At 54.9% G+C, this 21,457-nt stretch overlaps 9 protein-coding genes across 9 annotated transcripts; 5 read left to right on the forward strand and 4 right to left on the reverse strand.

The window, feature by feature from the left end:
• Positions 1 to 76: 76 nt before the first annotated feature.
• LTS14_010041 (uncharacterized protein) lies at positions 77 to 838 on the forward strand (the record flags this gene model as incomplete). Its single annotated transcript, XM_064842718.1, has 1 exon — positions 77 to 838. One exon carries the CDS (start codon positions 77 to 79, stop codon positions 836 to 838), a length of 762 nt encoding a protein of 253 aa, XP_064689715.1.
• A 1,575-nt stretch (positions 839 to 2,413) lies between these two features.
• On the reverse strand, positions 2,414 to 3,656 carry MRL1 (Cation-independent mannose-6-phosphate receptor CI-MPR; the record flags this gene model as incomplete). Its single annotated transcript, XM_064842719.1, has 2 exons — positions 2,414 to 2,584; positions 2,658 to 3,656. The coding sequence occupies 2 exons, from the start codon at positions 3,654 to 3,656 to the stop codon at positions 2,414 to 2,416; spliced, it is 1,170 nt and encodes a 389-aa protein (XP_064689716.1).
• Positions 3,657 to 3,893: 237 nt separating this feature from the next.
• Positions 3,894 to 4,826, forward strand: LTS14_010043 (uncharacterized protein; the record flags this gene model as incomplete). The annotated part of the gene is made up of 1 exon (XM_064842720.1): positions 3,894 to 4,826. The coding sequence occupies one exon, from the start codon at positions 3,894 to 3,896 to the stop codon at positions 4,824 to 4,826; it is 933 nt and encodes a 310-aa protein (XP_064689717.1).
• A 1,866-nt stretch (positions 4,827 to 6,692) lies between these two features.
• Positions 6,693 to 8,687, forward strand: LTS14_010044 (uncharacterized protein; the record flags this gene model as incomplete). Its single annotated transcript, XM_064842721.1, has 1 exon — positions 6,693 to 8,687. The coding sequence occupies one exon, from the start codon at positions 6,693 to 6,695 to the stop codon at positions 8,685 to 8,687; it is 1,995 nt and encodes a 664-aa protein (XP_064689718.1).
• Positions 8,688 to 9,269: 582 nt separating this feature from the next.
• VPS21 (Vacuolar protein sorting-associated protein 21) lies at positions 9,270 to 10,160 on the forward strand (the record flags this gene model as incomplete). The annotated part of the gene is made up of 2 exons (XM_064842722.1): positions 9,270 to 9,356; positions 9,438 to 10,160. 2 exons carry the CDS (start codon positions 9,270 to 9,272, stop codon positions 10,158 to 10,160), a joined length of 810 nt encoding a protein of 269 aa, XP_064689719.1.
• A 333-nt stretch (positions 10,161 to 10,493) lies between these two features.
• Positions 10,494 to 13,232, reverse strand: LTS14_010046 (uncharacterized protein; the record flags this gene model as incomplete). Its single annotated transcript, XM_064842723.1, has 1 exon — positions 10,494 to 13,232. The coding sequence occupies one exon, from the start codon at positions 13,230 to 13,232 to the stop codon at positions 10,494 to 10,496; it is 2,739 nt and encodes a 912-aa protein (XP_064689720.1).
• Positions 13,233 to 15,138: 1,906 nt separating this feature from the next.
• LTS14_010047 (uncharacterized protein) lies at positions 15,139 to 16,857 on the forward strand (the record flags this gene model as incomplete). The annotated part of the gene is made up of 4 exons (XM_064842724.1): positions 15,139 to 15,285; positions 15,338 to 15,554; positions 15,605 to 16,249; positions 16,316 to 16,857. 4 exons carry the CDS (start codon positions 15,139 to 15,141, stop codon positions 16,855 to 16,857), a joined length of 1,551 nt encoding a protein of 516 aa, XP_064689721.1.
• Positions 16,858 to 17,932: 1,075 nt separating this feature from the next.
• HEK2 (RNA binding protein, heterogenous nuclear RNP-K like protein) lies at positions 17,933 to 19,077 on the reverse strand (the record flags this gene model as incomplete). Its single annotated transcript, XM_064842725.1, has 2 exons — positions 17,933 to 18,630; positions 18,690 to 19,077. 2 exons carry the CDS (start codon positions 19,075 to 19,077, stop codon positions 17,933 to 17,935), a joined length of 1,086 nt encoding a protein of 361 aa, XP_064689722.1.
• A 951-nt stretch (positions 19,078 to 20,028) lies between these two features.
• Positions 20,029 to 20,811, reverse strand: LTS14_010049 (uncharacterized protein; the record flags this gene model as incomplete). The annotated part of the gene is made up of 1 exon (XM_064842726.1): positions 20,029 to 20,811. The coding sequence occupies one exon, from the start codon at positions 20,809 to 20,811 to the stop codon at positions 20,029 to 20,031; it is 783 nt and encodes a 260-aa protein (XP_064689723.1).
• Positions 20,812 to 21,457: the final 646 nt, after the last annotated feature.

Below are 21,457 nucleotides of genomic sequence, written 5' to 3' on the forward strand. Positions count from 1 at the left end.
TCAGCTGTCTGAACGAAATCCGACAAGATACACCCAGGCACGACAGGAAAGGAAATCCCGATTGTCTCATCCCAGGATGCAGGACCGCCACCGTGTCCCCGGTCCACCGGAGAGTATCTTCTACATCCCCAACTTCATCACGAAAGCAGAAGAAGCCAAGATTTTGGAAAGCATCCCGCCGAATAAATGGATCGCGCTCTCCCATCGTCGCCTCCAGGCCTGGCCTGCCCGGCTCACGGCAACTAACACTCTCATCACCTCCTCCTCTGCATCATCGTTACCGTCTTGGCTTCAGGACCCAGTGGTGAGTAGGATTCAGGCTCTGGGAGTTATTCAGGGTTCGACGCATGGGGATGTGAATCATTGTCTTATTAACGAGTACCTTCCCGGTCAGGGGATTATGCCGCATGAGGATGGGGGGGCGTATTGGCCTGTTGTTGCGACGGTTAGTTTGGGGGCCAGTGTGGTGTTGCACGTTACTGCTAAGATTGCTTCTGGGCACATGGCGGAGGGTGAGGGTGAGAGTCGTAAGGAGGGTGAGGGTGTTGAGGAGGAAAGTAGAAATGAAGGGAGTTGGCGGATCCTGCAGGAACCCCGGTCTTTGCTCGTGACGTTCGGGGCTGCTTATACGGAGACGTTACATGGGATTGCGGAGGTGGAGGAGGATGTGGGGTTGCGGGAGGGGACGGTGGCGAATTGGAATCTATTGGGGGATCGGGAGGGGATTGTGAAGGCTGGTGGGAGGAATGTGAGGGGGACGAGGGTTAGTTTGACTTTAAGGGATGTGAGGAAGGTCTCGAAGCTGGGTGGGAAGTTGTTTGGGAAGGGCAGGAGTTGAGGAAATGCTGTGGCTGTTGCAGCGAGTGGAATTTTCGACCGTCTGGCTGCCGGGATTGTGATTCTACTGGACTGGACTGTGGTACTTAGTGACTGCGAGGACGAGGCCGAAGAGGATGATAAATGGAATGGATTGCTTCCGTGAATATGGCAGAGGTAGAGAACGGAACTTGAAGCACACACACTATATCTCAGCAAGCCTCTCGAGAAACATCAAGCAACAGTCCGTCACATTCGCGACACTCATATTCTGGCTGTCCCGAGATCTGGAATGGTGTCGCATCGACTTGCTTGTCTGGACTGCATAGACTATCAGCATATCGAGGAAGTCATCTCCAGTGATCCTGACCAGATCTGAGAGCTACATGGGCACGAGGTCGTGTCTTCTGAAGCACATCATTGATACGACGGCAGCGCAAGGGTCATGGGAATCACTACGTCTAAGCAGGAAGCGGAAGAGGAGGACGTCCGGAGCACCACAACTCCTGCGCAGCTGCCTACCACCCATGATCAAGCCGAACAGGTGATATTACATCGCTCTTCAGTTGCAAGGGATGAAACTGCTGGGCTGACTGCTCCCACTCTGCCACCCGCCACCGTCCCAAGAAAGCGTCCAGTCCAACGACTGGACCTCTCACCAGATCAGATAGGCAGGAAGAAAGCGAGGGCTGCAGTGCATACAGAGCCGGCACGAACACCCCAACAACAGCAGCACGACGATGCAGAATTTCCCCCAGCGCCTCTGCGCAAGCACCGCTTGTCTCCCACCACAAGCCTAACAGACCTCGATACACCAGTCAAGAAAAAAGTGAAATACCCACCTGCAGAAGTGTCCCAAGGCCCGTCGACATCAGCTCCGAAGATAGCAGAGCCGTTGCCGGTACACGACCGCCATCAAGAGTACGCAGTGCTGCAAGCCCAGACAGACGGGATCAAACGACGTTGCCAAAGCCGGCAGTATCCAAGTCTCAGTCGAGATCGGAACGCTTATGTATATGTTTGTGTCTGGCTGCCCTACTCGCCACACGACGATGACAAGGAGACTGCACTAGACAGACTCCTACCCTTCCCGTGCAATGGCATAGGTGCCTGGCCAGATTCCCACCATATCCCCGGTGCTGTACGACAGCCTGTGGATCGAGCTGAGGAGTTTCCGCTAGCTGGTGGGACGAGGCGGGGTTTCGTCAGGCGTAGGGGGGGAAGAGGAGTGGGGGTGTATGCTGGGGCCTGGTGCTGATGCGGGGAAGCGCGGAAAAAGTACGGGGGAGCGTGAGGTCTCATCGAAAGGGATGAGATTACTGGGATTGACGGCGAGGTTCTAACGAAGTCAGAGGCGCCGCTACTGAGAAGGGCAGTTGTGCGGAAGTGAGGGCTTGTGCGATCGCTCGCCTTCGTTGTTGAATTTCAATATAGTCCTACATCGCAGATAAGTAACGCAATCTAATTCCCTTACACCAACTTTTCCCAAATGCTCACGAGCCAGGGTCGGCGAGCTGGAATCTGGACTGCCATACCTATCCAATACGCCAAACCCCCCCAAGACCAAAAACAATGCAGAACACAGCCCGAACCCTCTTCAATCATCCCACTCCTCATTCAACTCATCTATAAGTCGGTTCTCCGCATCGCTATCGCCCCTCCCTCTCCCGTTCCCCCCACCGCGGCCCAGACCGCCATTCACACGCGTGTAGCCTCTTCGGGACGGGAAGAGGCGGGTACAAGAAGATGTGAGGATGATGAAGATATCCTACATCACCAAGTGTCAGTACCGAAAGGCCCGTCAATCGTGGAAGAGAAAAGTCGCGCGGGCGATTTCTTACCTTGAGAAACCCCCCCACAGCCGCCCAAAGCCCATAATTAGGCAACTGCTGCCACCCCCTCTGATGCAGCACCATACGACTGTACACGCACCCTCCAACCAAGTACACGAGCACGGCTATCAGCACTATCACCCCGAAAACTCCCGAGGGGGAAAGTGTCTGCTTCGCCGTCTCGATCCCGCTGCAAGACGCGGAACTCCGGGCTTCGAAGACGTAGGTGCATTCGTCTGGCGAGGCGGAGATGAAGGAGAGGGTGAGGAGGGGGGAGAGGGGGTCGCGGTCGCAGAGGAAGGAGATGATGGTTGATTTGCGCTGGATCGATGCACCGGCGCCTTTCTTTGGCGAGTCCTCGTCGTCGTTGTCGTGGGAGGGTTTGCTGGCGCCTTTTTTCGGTGGCTTCTTCTTCTTCTTGTTGTCGTCGTCTTCGTCTTCGTCGTCATCATCATCGTCGTCATCGTCGCCGCCGATGATTTCCCTCCTGCCTAGATCTTCAATCACATGCTCCCTCTTGCCAACATCCCGTCCACAGGGCGAACCATCGGTATAATTCATCACCAGCTTCCTGCCCCTGAAAATCGGCCGGTCGTTCATCTGACCCAAGCTGTAGATCTTGCCGCCTTGCTCATAATAAGCTCCCACATCCCCCCAACCCGCCTTCTCCACGCCCACCACCCCTCCCTTATCACTCAGATCCTCAATCACGCTCCCGCAGAAGTTCATGGTGAAGTTGTAGCCTAGATCATAGCCCGAGGCATTCCAGGAGTTGGAGCGCGGGTGCTTGGCTTTGCTGTCTTCGGGATGTTGGAGGTGCAGGGGGTTGAGGTCGAAGAAGGCGTGGGTGTTGGGGGAGCGGATGGTGCAGGCTGCGGCGCTGGTGGTGACGTGCGCCGATTTGGTGGCTGTTGCTGAGGGGGAGGAGGAGGATGATGGGTGGGAGGCGGAGAGGGCGGGAGTCAGGGTGAGGTAGAAGGCGAGGGAGTGGTAGAGTAGGTTCATCATTGCTGCTGGCGCTACGATGATCTCGTGATGATGCGATGGTGGGATATGCACCGATCAACGGCGCGGATTGGTGTAGAGGATGTACTGCGACAATTGCACGTTGTCGTCAGTTTGTCCCTTTCCCGAGACATGACATGGGCTTAGTCATCTACAATTTTCCCGACTAACAAAAGCACTTTCACATGCACAACTCCTCCGCTTCCAGTCGCTACTCCTATACGGTGCAATACGGCCAACATGTCAAACAAACGCCCCCGCGACGAACCGCACACCCACCCCTCCCGCCTTGCCCTCGTCCCCCCCGACTCCAACCAACAACGCCCCACCAAACGCCCGCGCAAAGAAAAACCCGCCCATATAAAAGGCGCCTCGTTCAAAAAAGCCCACACGGTCCACGACCTGAAAGCACGAATCCGCAGTCTACGCCGAGGACTCGAACATAACGATGCGCTCCCCGCCACGATCCGGGAGGAGAAGGAGCGGGCGCTGAGGAGTGCTGAGACGGAATTGGGGGAGACGGAACGCAGGAAGAGAAGGAGCGAGGTTATTGGACGGTGGCATAAGGTGAGGTTTTTTGAGCGGCAGAGGGCGGGGAAGAGGGTGAAGTTTTTGAGGAAGAGGGTGCAGGAGGTAGCTGAGGCGGAGCGGGGTGGGGGAGGAGAGGCGAGGGGGGTGCTGGAGAGGTTGTTGGGGGAGGCGGAGGTGGATGTTATGTATGCTGTTTATTTTCCGTTGGAGAGGGAGTATGTGCCGCTTTTTCCACGGAAGAAGAAGATGGATGGGGATAGGGATGAGACTGCGGGAGGTAGTCCGGAGGCTGATGGCGAGGCGAAGGAAGGGTTTACAAGGCTAGGTGATCGGGAGATGTGGGAGCGTGTGCGACAATGCGTGGTTGACGGTACACTTGAGGCTCTGCGCGAGGGCAAGCTGGATCAGGCCGAAGACGTCGCGGATTCACGGGTGGTGGAGAGGCTGGAGATTCAGAAGAAGAAGAACAGGAAGGATGGAGCGAAGGATGCGGTGCCCAAGAAGACGAAATCGCAACAGAAGGCCCTGGCGAAGGCGGAGTTGGTGGTGGGTAATAGACGGGAACGGAGGAAAGCTGCGGCGGCGGCTGCACCGCTCGAGAGCGATGATGGTAGTGATGCTGGGTTCTTTGACGAGGGGTGAATGTTTGCTTCATGGAGTGTTCGACAAAATTGCGCTATCAAGGACAGAAACACTTCGCCTTCAGCTCGGCAGCAGGAATGAGCTGCCTCCTACGACTCTTGATAAGTCGATCATGCAGTTCTTTGATGATGGATCATACGTGCAAACCACGAGGGTCGGATGACGCCTCATGCTGGCACCACAATCGCGACTCATCATCGATTAAATCAGCAGTCGGGACTAGATGCTATCATTGACCTTATCGGCGGGCCAGAAGTCCATTTCTGGAGCAATGGCATGGCTTGCAGACGATGCGTAGTGCGATTACGAGTCTTTCGCAGGTCTACCGGACGTGGTCGCACGGCGGAGATTGGAAGGCAGAAGACGCATAGGGATCATACCATGTACGACTTCATGTTCAGCAAGATTCCGGAAATTAGCCCATGTAGAGGCGCTTGCGCTCCTCCTCGAAGACTCGTGGAATCTTGCTGCGCTTTCCCTCGAATTCGATGCTGGTCTAGCGGAAGTTCAGTCCTGACGTGACGGCAGCTTTCTCTTCCCACCGTTTCATGTAGATATATCACGACTCTACAGTAAGCATAAGCAGATCAGATGATCTGTTCGGGTGAGTTATAACGGCCGGACCCATCTGCTGTCATTGCAAATGTGCGCACAGACCGTGTCAAGCGAGATTTGCCTTTTGGCGGGGCTCGGAAGCACTATTGGAAATGCAGAGAGCGTTTGGACCTGCAGGACTAGTTTGAGCCAAGCGGGTTTTTTGAAGTGCAACTCGTGGCGAGGGGGGTGCGATGGGAATTAGGAATAGATCGTGTTGTTTCTGTCGCGTTTGATGGAATAGTAATTAGTAATGATAGTCGCGACAAGCTATACCAAACAACACGTGCATGCATGTATGAAGACATTGGCGTTGCCTGTTGAGATCCCGGCCTTTGCCCATCAATTCATTCTACACACGAAGTCTCAATCTCCAACCTGCAATCGTTCAATCTATAGTGGAGTCGAGCAAGAATCCCATCAACCAATCAAAACCCTCACGACCTCCACCTCGGGAGGCAGGCCGGCTTGGATTCGTTAGCTGTGGCGTGGGAAAGGCAAAGTGCAAAGGCGGTACCCTATTCTGATCATAGCCTTTGCCCCCGATTCAAACCTTCGCCATTGCGAGCAGTCGACCGTTGTATGAAACACTTGCGCTTGAGTTGGTCGAGTTGACAACTGCAGCCAGCACCTTCGATCGCTGTGGGCTTTCTTTCGCCACCGAGTGGCAGCAGTAGCAGCGATAGGACGGAGGGGATCACCCACTGACAACAGGATATTCGTCTGGCCACCGTTCGCTTTTACCCGGCTTTTTCGCGTCGTGTCGTCGTACCTGGCAGGAAAGGCGCAGCAGTACAGTAGCAGCAACTTGTCTTGCCTTTCACTCGCTCGGCACAACGTTTCGGGTCTCTGGCACAGCAGCCTTCTTGCACTCTACGTCGCATCACAACGCATTATTGTTTCATCCATTTCACCACTGCACATTACTTTCTCTCGACATCTCGACTGGTTGGGACATAGAGTCATCAGCGGCAACTAATCGACCGGCACGCTGTCGCAATAATTCGGCAATACTCACGTGGTCGGACTCGCAAGGTCGGGTTCGGCGTCCACTCGTTTTCGCCCTCCTTCGACCTTACGCATATCAGCCTTGTTGCGGGATCACGACTGTAGACCACGCGGATTTCATCCTCATATATCTACACTTCACTCGACATCGAACGCATACAAGGGCCTCGCAATATCTCTCGACTAGCCGGGACGCCAACCGGTACTAGGCAGCCGGACAGAGAAGTTGGCAGAGCATCAAGGGGCCAGCACATGGACGACAGTATGGCGCCGCCGCAGAAACGGAGAAAGGTGGTTGAGACGGCAGACTTTGGAGATGTCGTGTATGCAGATGAGGTCTCTGCCGGCACACATTCGCACGTAGTCGAGCACATCTCACCGATACAATGGCATTCGGCCCCTACACGACAGGTGCCGCAGCATATCGAGGAGGTGCATTTGCAAATACATAACCAGGCTATTGGGGCGGTGGACAGTTATGCTGAGTTGCGGAAGCGTCAGGCAGCAGGCACAGGATCGTCATCATTGGAGCAGGTTTTGAGTGTCACAGTCGCGGCGGCTGTTGCGATTGATGGGAGCACGACCGCCGTCTCTACCACCACATCCTCAATCTCTGGCCAGGCCACTTTCTCCAGTACGGCTACGATCTCGACGGTGGTGAGTACAGCCGCCTTGAGTATCAGCCCGAGCGCTGTCATCTCCTCCAGCGCGAGCACTTCTGTTGGGAGCTCGGCCATCTCTTCTTCGTCGGAAAACAGTACGCAGTCCTCTACAAGTTCGGGCACCGGGATATCATCCACCAGCTCCGCGAACACTTCGGACGGTCTCATAGGTCTCTCACCTGCTGCAGCGAGTGGTACAGTCAGTGGTACTTCTACCAATTCCACCTCTGCTACAACGACTAGATCTGGGTCTTTGACGACGGGACTGAGCGCGACTGGTTCGACTTCGCAGAACCTCACTACGTCGGAATATCTGTTCCTCTCAGACGGCAAGACTTTTACTACCTCGACTACTATCAACCTCGCCAGCTCGGCATCACGAACTGCTTCAAGTGACGAATCATCCACGACAGACTCATCGTCGACCTCATCACTGACTCTAGGCGCGGCATTCTACCTTTCTACTCTCGAGGATGGCACTCTGGTCACGATCTCACGTTCCAACGAAGCTTATGCGACGACGTTTGCGAATGGTTTTCAGACCACCATCCCAGCCGCCAGCGGTAGCTACCTCACCACGACAGGCAGTGATGGATCCGCCTTGACATCCTACCAATCACCGAGCCCCACGAGCACAAATTTGAACGGACAAAGCGTTACTAGCGCACCAGTAGGCGTCGGAGCTGGCGTCAACGGCCAAAGCACGCAGACGTCCGCATCATCAAGCAGTACCAGTAGTGCCGCCAGCTCGAACGACAACAGCAACAACAATAATAACAACACCGCACCCCCCGGCACCATAGCAGGCGGCGTCGTAGGCGGCGCGGCAGGCCTCGCCGTAATCCTCCTAATCGCCATGCTCTTCCTCCGCTGGTCCCGCGGAAAAGCCCAAGGCGGCCACCAGGCTCTGCCCGCCAACACCGGCGTTTCACCCACCAACGACCAAGTATCTTCAGTATCTCGTGGACCGGGCATGGCGGAGCGTGCAGGCCTGATGCCGGTTTTCGGCGCCGTGCCGGCACTGTTTCGACATCAGAACCGGAGTCAGGATACGGCGGGTGCGGGGACGGAGCGGAGTTTCGAGAGGGTGGCGGGCACGGGGAGGAAGATGCCGTCGAGTTTTAGTCCCGGGATGAGCGCGGTTGGGGCTGGGGCTGGGGTTGGAGGAGGAGGCGGTGCGGCGGCTGCTGGTGGGGTGCCTTATGCCATGCCCTTGCAATCGCAGGAGAATAATCTTAGCACGACTTCTTTTTACAGGGATAGTACCGGCTTCTATGGCGGCGAGGGGAGTTCACCGCCTGAGAACCCTTTTGAGCCGGGGACTGCTTCTGCTGCCATTGGAGAAGGAGGTGCAGGAGTTGCTGGGGCAGCGGCAGGGAAGGAGGAAATGACGCTCTCGCCTGGTCCCCGTCGGACTCCGACTGTGCATGGTCCTGGTCCGTATCGGATGTCTACGCCTGCTGCTACGGCTTCTTCGCCTGGGATGGAGGGGTTTGGGCCTGCGGGGACGAGTCCGGCGGTGGCGAGTTTTGAGCGGAGTGAGACGCCCGGGAGTTTGGAGCATAGTCGGGGGAGTCGATTTACGGAGGAGGTGTGAGGAGGAGGAATGAAAGAAAGAAAGAGAGGGGTGAGGGGGGTTTTTTCCTTTGCGCATCTTCTGATCGAGGTCGTAGGCTCATGGTCTCCCTCTGTGTTATTCCTTGTCGTGGTGAGCTGGTTCGATATCATGATTTCCCTTTCCCGCCTAGGTGCGGAAGGGGGTTTGTAATAGCTGTTGTATAGGAATTTTTAGTTATATTTGTGAATGGATGTGTGCAGACGACGACGGCAACACGAGCAGGGCAGTCTGTACCACTTCACTAGATCCTGGTCGGCTGTTAGTGAATATGTGAGCGGCAAGTTCCGCTTCTGCAATCATGCTGTGCTACCCTGTGACGCTGCATCGTTCAGGCAATCGTTCCGAAGCTTCTGATATTGCGCCTGTGCCACCACCATCGCCACACCAATATCAAAAGCTGCACAATCGGACAGGCGAACGAGATCAGTCAGTGGGGCCTCTACTATTACTTTCACTCAACAGACCATCAAAGTGAGCTCCTACAACGTCGGCCGAAGCCTTCGGGCGAATAAACCTGCTTCACCACCATCACTCGCAACAACCTCGACAAGCTCATCGAACATGGCGGACTCGACACAGGCTGCTGCGGCCCCGAAGCCGAGCAGTAGTGTCAAGCTCGTTCTACTCGGCGAAGCGGCAGTAGGAAAGGTAAGCCCATCCTATCTATCTATCTACCACCATACATGTCCAGATCTATTGTGCCACCACTAACACCCATGCTAACCACAGTCCTCCCTCGTCCTCCGCTTCGTCAACAACGACTTCCAACCCAACAAAGAACCCACCATCGGCGCCGCCTTCCTGACCCAAAAAACCCACCTCCCGACCCGCACCATCAAGTTTGAAATCTGGGATACCGCGGGCCAGGAACGTTTCGCCTCCTTGGCGCCGATGTATTATCGTAATGCGCAGGCGGCGTTGGTGGTGTATGATGTTACCCGTGCGAGCTCGTTGGGGAAGGCGAGGCATTGGGTGGCGGAGTTGCAGAGGCAGGCTAGTCCGGGGATTGTGGTGTGTTTGGTTGGGAACAAGGTTGATTTGGCTGAGGGGGATGATGGCCCTGATGCTGAGGAAGAGGAGGGGGCTGATGGGGAGGAGGATGGGCAAGGGGAGGCGGCGGCGGCGGCGGCGGTGAAACCTGCGGCGGTGAAACCTGCGGCGGATGAGGGTGCTGTGAGGAAAGTCTCGACCAAAGAGGCTAAAGCTTATGCAGAGGAAGAAGGGTTATTGTTCTTCGAGACCTCGGCCAAGTCGGGCTTGAACGTCAGTGAGGTCTTCACCGCCATCGCGAACGCGATACCCGAGGCCAGCTTGAAGGGTGGGCGAGCAGGCGCCAATGCTGCCGCTGGAGCTGGGACACAGGCGGCGATTATGGCGGGCGCGGATAGTAGTAAGGTCAATCTTAATGCTAAGGCTGGCGGGGACAAGGGGCAGGAGGGTTGTGCTTGTTAGAGTTTTTGTTTTGGAGGAGTGGATTTGTTTGTCTGAGGGTGGATGGATGGATGGATGGATGGATGGATTTAGCTGCGGCGTTTGCGGAGGCGTTGTCAGGCGTTGCGGAAGTCTTGTATCTAGGTCCAGAAGTCACGCGATACTGAGCGAGTTCAGAGACTGCGAGGATCGTCGAAGAACAGCGTTCTTTCAAATCATAATCGGGCCATATCCCTTGGCCTGCTACACTGATCGCTAACTTTGTATCAGACTAGCACCCGATTGTCTCATCGCATGCCCTTGTGAGCATACAACAGAACGTGACAAGACCAAGCCAATACATACATATTTACCCTATATCCACCCCCCCGTATCCCACGACGTCTTCCTCCGAACACTATCCCACAATCCCAATCCACGACCTCGAAGACTACTACTCGTACTCCCCTTCCGTCTCACAGGCTTGAACTCGAACCTCGTCCTCTCCCGTCTTGATCGGAAATCCTGCGGCTCCTCCATCTCGACCCTCGTCCTTGTCCCGATAGCAGTAGCTGGGCGGGAGATCCGTGGTTTGTGCTTTGTGCCTGCTTCTTCGAAGGCTGGTGGCGGCGGGGTTGCTGGCGAAGCTGATCGGGTTGGGTTCGGTTGTAGTGGTAGACCGAGGGTATACGGTTTCAGTGTCTGCGCAGTGCTATGGCTGCTGGTATCGGCTCGCTCCCGAATGTGAGGTGATGGCTTCGTATTCTCGTGCCAAGGTCCGAAAGCACTTCTGGCATCGGTGGCTCTCTTGCTGCTGCTTGTATATGTGTCGATACTGGCCATACGTCGCATACGCTGGCGTATACTATCGACCCCCTCGGCCGCGGCTGTAGCCGTCACGTTCGAGCGTGTTTCCTTGCGTCGTCCGTATTTCACGACGGGAGGTGTTGGGAAGGTCGACCCGGCGTAGGGTAGTCCGTTGCGCTCTCCGCTGCCTCCTAGTGAACTGATACTGATGTTACTGCCTTGCTTCTGGACGGTGAAAGCATGTTGGATCTGCGGCATGTACTTGCGTGGGGAGGAGTCGAGCATGTGTCGCAAGGTGTTCAGATCGTCTCGCTCGGCTCGTTGCTGCTCCAGGCTGTGTTGGTGTGGTGCTGCGAATGCTTGGCCAGGTCGGTACGAAGTCTTTGACCTCAGCGCGGTGCTTTCGGCGGGAGAGGAGACGGATCTTTGTCGAACATGCTTGGAGCGGCCATGTAGTCGGGACTCCTGGCTGTGTTCGCGTTCGTGTTTCCTTTGTTGCGCCCTTCGTTCTTCGATCGCGGCTGCTACCTGTGCCACGGAGTTGGGGACTACATCGATCGAGTTCATATGGATGAGGATGATCGGCAGCTGTAGTGACACTGACTTGGAGCTCGAGATGAAAGCGGTGATGTTCAGAAAGAAGCGCACTTCGAAGTACTTTCCACACCTGATCGTCGCATGGTCTCTTGCTATCGCCAAGTCATATGTTCGGATCTCTGAGCTGTGTGGTGGTACGCCATTCCACTCATTAGCGCCGGCTTTAAGTGAATTTGTCGCTATCGTAGACTGATGGTTGCTCTCAAAGACACGAGCCTGGCTTACTGACAGTGCTTTAGTGTCTGCAGCTGCGTGCTTGTAGCACAGCACATCTCGCTCCAAGCTGAGCTGCAGCTTACGCACCGCCTTACCACTCTTATTCGCAACATGCACGTCTACGAAGATCGTGCTCCCACTGACCCAGATCTGCCGGTGTAGACCAGCAGTGACTCTGATACGTTCGTGCCCTCCAGTCTTTCGCAAAAGCAGCTCATCTGAAGCAGTCAGTGGTGTCGGCAGAGATGCCAGCGCTTTTTCCGGATCGTATGTGGGCAGTATCTGAACCTCCTTCGATACGCGTACACGGTAATGTGTGCCTGCGTCTCGTATGAGTGCTGTTGCACAGAGCACATACCGGATGCTCGCGTGTCGAGACTGAAAGGGAGGCGGACCGGTATCAAGTGGCAAGCTGAGCATGAATGGCAACGTCGAGCTCGAAGGACATAAAGTCCAGAACTTGTCCCCTGGCGTCAGTGGGTTCGATGGCTCAACCATGCTGGCTGGTGGAGGGTGATTCGCATCGATCACGTCGCTACCAAGGGCAAGAAAGGTTGCCTTGCGATCACCACTCGTCTGCTCGTAGCCAAGAAGATCGACCGTGACCGAGCCAACCCCCAATGTACGGCGTTCTTTCGCTCGCTCGTTGTGATCGATGATGACTGTGACTAAGCCTTCCAGACTACCGCCACCGACAAAGACGGGTGCTGTGGTACGCAGGTCCAGTACGACTCGTGGGTGTTTGCACTCTGCAGCATTGAGTATATCTACTGGGTGAGGTCGCCGAATCAAGGTTCTTGAAGGCACTCTGCGCGCCGAATCCGCACTGACTGGATCCGATCTTCGTACAGCCTCCTTGACAGGCGAACGACAGGGGCCGCGGTTTGATACGGAGAACTGTGGCTGTTCCTTCGACCACGGCACCCTTATTGAGGTGTTGCGTCGTGAGGGAGCTCTGGACGGTGGTTCTGACCTCCCAAACGACGACGATCGGTGTGGGACACTCGACTGAGGTATGGCATAGCAGCTCGACTTCTCCGGAGTACTCGAGTAAGACGAGGATGCGACGACCTCGTAAGGGTTACCGTACCGCTCGTCTTGTGACCTTGCCGTGTCCTTTGATCTCCCAGACAGACTGCGTCGCACAGACGACTTGCGTTCGACCGAACCTTTATGCTTGACAACTCCTCTGTCCTTGGCAAAGTGGTGCCGTATCTCCGGACTGATTTTGTGTGCGTTCTGCTCTCGTCGGCGAGTTGGCGCGTTGGAGTATCGGGACACCATGTCCATTAGACTTGGCTCGGTGATCTCTCGAATGTCGGACAGTGGCCTTGATAGTGGCGGCGGCCACACTGAGGCTGCAGCCGCTGGTGTAGGTTGCCGGGTAGATTTAGTCGGATTCGGTGGCGGTGCCGTTGCTGGCTGCACCAGCGGAAGTGCTTCTGGCAAAGGCTTTGGTCTTGAAATCTCGTATGCCCGTACACGGCCTGCCATTGGCGTGATCGGTATTGCGCATAGAAGCGCTTGGCATGTTTATCGGTGGTCATCGTGAAACAAGTTCAGATGTCCCAGTCAAGGTTCAGCGGGAATGATGGAAAGAGAGTGAATCTGAAGGAGCGACGAGAAGACGCAGAAGGAACTCAGGGTCAACCAATTGTCCTGTCAGCAGAAATCGAAGACCTTACCTTACACTTTCGTCTTGTAGGTCTGGCTGGTCAGTGCCTGACTGATTATGATCGTGATGTACTGGAAATCTCATCTACCATCTGAGCTGGTGGGGTGTCGAAGGTTGCAAATGACAGGTCTGATCAGACGGGAGGTCATGTCAGTAAAGTGTGAGCTCACGGAAGTGGCAGTCGTGCCCTGAGATTGCAGCAGCGGTACAAGACGCGAGCGTTACCGGTCTCTCGAAGGAAGTGCGCCTTAGGTCTGGTTCCGGATCCGTACTGATGCTTGTGAGCCGAGATCGCAGACGTCGACTGTCAACATGTCCGAGAGCATGCGAGCGTCATATCGTCTTGACCTGCACCTGATGATCTTCGGTTGTGTTTGCATCTCTAGGCATCAATGCATGTAGCTGTATAAGAAGCGGGCGTTACACCAGGTTGAGATCTTCAAACTGGATGGAGAGCCGAAGCTGTCATCCTGAGGCGACATCCGATACTTGCCCCTGGTACACAGGGCATGCGATTGTCACGCGACAGCACATGCTTAGGCGGTGCCCTGCATATGTAGAAAAGAACGTCGTATTGGTACTGCTAGGATGGCCTGCGGAAGTGCTGATCAGAAGGATATGAAACACTGCATGTTCTTTCCAGAGCCATCTGGATGCAGATCTGGAGGATTCTGTGATCTCGAAACGAGACGACGTAGGTTTTAGCGCATCCTGGCCGACTGTAAGCAACGGTGTGAGGACCGAATTATTCTGTATGGCGTAGGCACTCTAGACGCAGGATCGACATAGTGATCGTCCCTGCCATTGAGACATCGACCATATGCATTGCCGTACCACACCCCACGACCACGAGTCTTCGGCATGCGTTTCGTATGTCGGCTGAAGCATGGTCTCAGCTACCCCATTATTGCCCAGCAGTGTCTCTTCTGCTAATTGCGCAGAGCACAAATGCTGATGTTGCTATATCGCTCTGATGTAGGAACGTAGCAGCGGGTAAGACCCGAGGAGATGCACGAGTCTGGAGCATGGGTTTTCGGTTAAACATGCTCCTTCAGATCTAGCGCTGAGCAAGAGTGATGCTCACCGAGGCGACCGATCCCTGCAGTGCCGCGTGCGAGCTTCTCCAACGGCCTCGTCTTCCACACCTTCCACTTCCGCAACAAGTCAATCAATATCCATTGCGTCCTTTGGTTGGCAGGGCTGACGGTCGGATCATAGAGTGGACGGAGAGGAGTTTCAACCACACACGCGAATCAACAGTAAGCCCTTCGAAGGAATATATCCTCGTCGTATCTTCAGGAAGCAGGCGAGAGAGTCAAAGTGCCCTCATGACCACCTCCACCACCGAGCAGGACAGAATTTTCATTTGGCACCTACCTTCCCGGCCTGTGCCACATCCGTCTCGACCAGAGTACTTTTGAACGGCTCCGCACGCGCGCTCGGCGGCCAATTCTGACGTGTTTCCATTAGCTACCTCTTACACTTCGTTTCTTCTTCTCATAGCACTTTAATTCTTATCTGAGCCTATTAGCAAATCCGCCCATATCGCAACACCCAACCACGCAAGCACGCACGACTCGCACCCGACGCTCTGGGCACTCACTACCGTTTTGTCTCTGCTTTGTGGGTCTAGCGTCTGCTTGACGTCGCAGGCTGACTGGTCTTGGGTCGGCGCGGTCGCCCGGGTACCTGCAGATGGGCGATAGCAGTATGATGGATGAAAGCATGGCCGCTTCGACTAAGCTTGAGGATGCGCCCATTGCGGAAGGCACGCCTAGTTCTGTGGAGTCGTCGCCGGAGCCAGACGGTCTACCCGATGCTTCGCAAGAACAGCCAGTTCAGCCAGTAAAGCGGAAAGGTGGAAGGAAGCCTGTTAGTATTATGTCTACTTCGCGTAGTGTACTTCGACTGATATGTCAATCAGATATATGCGACGTCTGAAGAGCGAAAGCAGCGCAATAGGCAAGCACAGGCAGCGTTTCGAGAGCGTCGTACGGAATACATCAAGCAACTCGAAGCAAACATCAAGCAGAACGAAGAACAACTCTCGCATCTCCAACAGAGTCAGCGGACAGCTGCCGACGAGTGTCTCATGCTACGATACAAGAACTCGCTGCTTGAGCGGATCTTACTCGAGAAAGGTATGTCCCAACAAGCCAGATCATCCGGACTTCACACTAACATTCCTAAGGCATCGACGTGCAAGCGGAACTCAACATGAAGACAGGCAGTCCCATATTAGGGCCAGGCCTCCTACCTCCAGGCATCTCGCAACCTAGACAGCCTCCAGCGCCTCTACAGCGGACCACCGTCCAGCAACAGCACGCTCGACGTACTACCGGTCAGAGCCATCTTCCAAAGCTGGCTCCTGGGCACTCGAATTCAGACATGACCTTCCCCCAAGCATCACCACAAGGCCACCCAACACCTTCCTCTCACGCTTCTTCACCATCTAGCGTTCCGACACGATCACCACTAACAATGCACCAAGGTGGGATTACTCCACCAACATCTGGTGTACTAGCTCAGGGACAAGTGCAGCAATACCACGGCTACAATCGATCATCGCAGCAGCCGCTTAACTCAGCCTATTATCCACCTCCTCTGCCGCCGCAGCCGATGTTGAACCCTCAACCGCAAGCTCGACCGACTCCACCAAACCAATTCCAGAGCAACGCCAGTGTAATTTCGAGTCACTCGACCGCAAGCCAGCACAGCAGCATGAACCCACCAATGACCGCCAATTCTACGACCAGCATCGCAAGCGCTGTCCCACAACCCTCACCAGCATCAGCATACTACCCCAGTCCATTCCAAAAACACATAGATCAGCTCGGCAAGTCTCTCCACTCCCTCTTACAAAGAACTGTGTTCGTCCTAGATTGATTTTTGGTGCGTGTAGAGCAGGAGTACGATACCCAACAACAGTCGATGCTCGATGAGCCCGCCGATCCACAAGACCAAGACCAAGATCAGGTCTCCGATCCTTCGCCAACGCAGTTACATGGTGCTTACCCACCGGCGCAATATGATGTCGACGAGCAACTGCAGCAGCAGCACGTCCAGCAGGAATACTATCAACAGCATTACAATCATGCGCAACAGCAGCAGCAGCCAGCCTCTCATCACCCGGGTCCCACACAGCAGCAGCAGCAGCAGCAGCATCATCATCCTCAGTATACGCAGCCACATCAGCAGCCATTGATGCCCGCTTCACGCCCGCCAACAAGCCAGATCGGTATGAGTGCTGGAGGCGGCCCGAGTGGTTTCGCAGGAGGTCAGATGATCGACCCGAACGATCCTATGCTCGACGCAGACCCTTTCGGCTTGTCGGCTAGTATGCATTATCCCACCGCATACTCCGCCCTCGATCAGCCAAGACTGGGGCAGCAACAACAACAACTACAGCATCCGTCGCAGCCGCAGCCACCGCCGCCGCGGTAGACCGAGGTCCTGATACAAGATGCACTTCCGGACGTCTAAAAGCTCACGCACTTGCAAGATTTACCTATAATGCAATGAAGCGCGAAGAATCCTACCGCCAGGGAAAGCGTGAGTCCAGGGCCATGGTTGCGATCATGAGCAACGAAGTCTAGTAGACGGGGAAAGGGAAAAGGAAGCGCAGCGTCTAGGTCCAGCAAAAGCGAGCTTTGCAGCGTTCGAGCGCCGCATTCTGTTACTTGATAGCATTTAGACAATCTTTCACCTTCTCACGCGGTGTCACATTCGGATTGTCTCCCAGCAGTCGAAAGAAGCAATCTGATGTGACGCAAACCCCTGGTGAGAAGTCCAAGTGAACTTTACCACGCATCAACATTTCCATACTTGACAGTAAAATGTAAGCCTAGCCCTACGTGCGCCATGCGGTCGCAATGCTACATACAAGCGCAGTGCAGTGCATACCAATCAAAAGACTTACTCCATACCCACACACCCACCCACCCGCGCTCAATGAACAACTGCAACTGGTAGCAAATGGTATAGTGCTATGCCAAAAACACCTTTTCCGCAAACAGAAAGCGACAAACAAAGTCCATTCCACCATGCGGATACTGCAGTAGAAGCACAAATGCTGCTGTGGTCGAACTGTGAAAGCGCCCGCCCAGTCAAGTCCAGCAACAAATGATGCTGTTTCGATACGTGTTGATAGGATGACAATGAAGTGGTGAAAGGTAGTCGGGGTCAATTAAGGGCTCGCCAGTAACGTTTTCAGCCGTTGTTTTTTTCGTCGTCGTAAGAAGCGTGAGCATCATGACAATCGTTATGAGCATGAAGGAGAGGATCTGTGGTCGGTGATAAAGTTGGGGGGGTTGTCGTGATCGATCACGAAGAGAGAAGACATGCTTTTGGTGTTGGTGTTGGTGGTGGTGGTGTGTGTTTCCGTGCTCGTCGTCCTAGTGTAATTGTTTGATGCCGCAAGCTGTAGCTCTTTGCTGCATGATGGACCTCAATGACCAAGCATAACACTAGGGATACGTCGCTGAGCTCGAGGGTATGGAGATCCGTGACCAGATGCGTTCTACGCTGCGGCCTCGGGGATCTGACTGCGGCGCATCTTCTCCGCCTCAAGGTTCTCATACAGCAAGTAGAGAGCCTTCTCGTTGGCAGTCGGGCCACCAGTAATAGTGAACATGCGCTCGCCACTCTCGTCATGAGGTGCCTTGGCAATGCTGATGCGTGCTCCGGATGACTTCCTGATCTCGCTGATCTTGCTGCCACCACGACCGATGATGCAGCCGACCATGTCTGCGGGAATGCTGATGTTTTGAGTTTGGATGTCCTCGCCATCCTCTACTGCTCCCGGTGGGCCACCGTCTTGGCCGCCTGTGCTGCGACGTTGATTATATGCTGGTGACGGGCCTCCAGTGAAGTCTGCACCATTGCCTGTGCGGTTGAAGTTCCTCGGTGATTGGTTGTAACTGCCGCCGTTTATGGCAGGTGCAGGTGCACCGCCTTGTACACGTACAGCAGGGCTGTACAATACCGTGCCGTACCCACGCTCCTGGTCGTCGATCAGGCACTTCCCGATCTCCCACGTTGCCTTCTGAATCCCGTCTGGTGTGCCTTGAACCTCGACGATACGCTCGGTCGATTGCGGCAACATCTCTTTCTGAGCTACCATACGAACACCGGAGGCGTCCTGGATCTGCTTGATCTTGAGGCCTTGGCGACCAATGATCGTGCCCATTTGGTTGTGCGAGATGAGGAGACGAATGGCTGGTAAAGAATGGCAATTAGCAGAAGCTCAACCAGTACACAAGACACAGTAGACTCACGGTGAGTGTTCGGGTTAGCCACAACGCCGCCCATGCCCACCTGCGGAGCACCCTTCACCAACCCATCAGCCACCAAACCATACGCCTCGCTGATTGCCGTCAACGCCCCCGTGACAGTCAACACACGATCATGCACACCCGGCACAACCTTGCTGACACCAGCACGCACACCCGTCTTCTCACGAAGATCGGCAACGTTTTGACCGGCTTTGCCAATAATCACGCCGGCTTCACGTGAAGTGACAATGGCACGGAGGGTGAGCTGAGCTTGAGCATACTCCTCTTCCGTGCGCGGCTGGTCGGAAATCTGAGCTGAGCCAAGCTTGTCAGCTAGGTTGTCGACACCGGAGTCGACGGGGCCATTGTTGTTGGTATCCTCGGCAGACATGCTGGGTGTTTGGTCTTGGTAAAGCTTGTCTACTTGTGCGATTCAATTGATTGATCGATTAAGTAAACGGCTCGGGTGATCGGGAGCTGCAAGAGTTGCAGCCTAAGGCGAGCGGTAGGCTTGGGGAGTCGATGTCTGGTGTGGTGGTGGTCGGACGAAGCTGCAGCATGTGTTAGCACATTTTGAAGCTGTGTTGGGAAGAGAGGTGGGGCTGTAGCATACGCGAGAAAAGCTGTAGAACAGCGGTGGGAGGCGGAGGTGGAGGAGAGGGTCGTGTGGAAGAAGATGAGAGAGTGAGGGTTAATGTGGGTCAGGAGGAGGATTTGGTGATGTGTTTTGCAGCATCTGTCGTGGTGAGGAGGAGGGCAGAAGGCGCAGGTGTCGTGTTGTTTCCCACAAAGCTCCACGACAAGTGCGATAATTCGGCAAGCGCGCCGAGAGCTCGAAACCCTGCGTTTGCTTCATGCGCCGCACCACCAATTATGCATCCCGCTGCTTGTATAAAATATGTATTCTGAGGAATATATATAATACCAAGTACATATGCTGTATGCTGGTTTGATAACAATGTTCAAGTAATGAGTCCACGATAGTATCAAACACATGCGTGCTGGCACCAGAACAGCGGCAAATTGCACGCTGGAGGCAAAGCTCCGAAGTGTAAAAGGAGACAATGACAGTAGAAGGCAAGAATGTAACAGTCTACTGCGACGACATAATCTGACGAGTGTCTCTGTCGTCACTACACATGAACTTATCACGTAAGGCCGCCCGACAGAAGCCGGGAACGCCTCTGGAGACTGCCCATGCATTGCCTCCATACCCCCTCTTGAGGTCATGCATACCCATTCTCTGACGCCAACGCTCACTTTCGTATGCCTTGAGCTCAGTCTCGGAGATCATTTGGATCAGTGCTGTCGTCTCTATATGCTTGCGTACTCCTTTTCTCTGTTAGTTCTGCCGTGGCTTGACGAGGCCATCGTGGATGATGTAGTACACGACTGTACTGTCGTCGTCCAGACTCGCCAGCAGCATACGCTTAGGCTGTGACGTCCGCCACGGATTCGCCGGCGCTGCAGCTGTGGTAGGCATACCTGTTCCGGATTCTGTGGACGAAGTGTCCTTGGACAGGGCTGGTGGCGTTCTCGTGCGCTTGCTTGTGCCTTGTGATGGGCCGATCACGCGGTTCGGGGTCGATGATCTCGCTTCGCTGTTCTCCTGGGATTGCGTGGTGATGCCGCTTCGCGACCATGACTCGGCTTCGAAGAAGAGTGGACCTCCTTGCTTGTCCGGCGGGATACAGCTCAGAGCGTCGAACACTTCCGCGAAACGTCGTAGAGACCAGCTCTCACCTAGCTGTGTGGGTAAGACCCATTCCCGTTCGGACGCGAGTTCAGGCCATCCAGCTTTACCCTCCCGCCGTTGCCGCTGTAGCAAGTCGACCTGTTCGTCCGCATGGACGTATAGGCGCTGTGGTGGGAGACCAGAGATCACGGGTCGTGGTAGCGAAGCGATACCCTTTTCACGTCTACTTTGGTAGTGAAGTCGCACGTCTGTCCAGTTGTGTTGGAAGCGAAGGTTATGCGCAATCTGCAATGCCAAATGATGGGTATCCTCCGATTTGTTCGAAGCCTTGGGCAATTTATTGGCTTCGATGAATTGCTGTAGTCCTGATACAGAGGAATCTGGACTTGACAAGGTGTCTTGTGGCCGCGATGATGAACGGTCAGACATTCTCGTGGGACCTTCGCGGCTCCGCGATCTTGATACCGATATATTCTGTCGTAGATTCGGACGCGGCGTTGAGCTCCGCCTACAACTAACGGGCAGCACGTTCTTTGTCTGCGCGGCTTAGCGATACTATCACAACTTCGTCTTACGTAGCGTGTGACAGGGAAGAAGATGAAAATCGCGTAGGTGGGAGCGTGACGTCTTCGCAGACAACCCAGCGCGGTCTCAAGAAGTTCGATCGGTCGATGTTGCGATGAGGGAGAGCTTTCTGGATCGTTACCTCGATTCTCACGCTCGTGCCTTCCTAGGGATCGACGATCTGAAGTTCTCTTCTGAATTCCTTTCGAAGGACCAGGGCCTGCGAAATTTCCTACACAGCTCCGAGCGGCGGCGGTCGTTTCGCCTGCGCCTTTCTCACTGGCCGGCTGTAAGCCCAAAAGTGAGATTGCCGGAGCCTTGATATGCATGTGTGAGATTCCTCCAGTCGCTTGTAGACGGTATCTGTGAAGACCGTGCGATCTTCATGGCGGACTGTCCCGCCCCGCTCGAGGCTGAAAATCTGCCCTGCCCAGCTGGATTCCGAATCTCTCCTATTCGATGCCGGTGTTGGTGTTCATACCGAGACGCATTGAAGGGTCTAGATCTGATC

Source organism: Recurvomyces mirabilis (assembly GCF_035927965.1).
Source record: "Recurvomyces mirabilis strain CCFEE 5264 chromosome Unknown scaffold_36, whole genome shotgun sequence".
In the NCBI taxonomy this organism is placed as follows: domain Eukaryota; kingdom Fungi; phylum Ascomycota; class Dothideomycetes; order Mycosphaerellales; family Teratosphaeriaceae; genus Recurvomyces; species Recurvomyces mirabilis.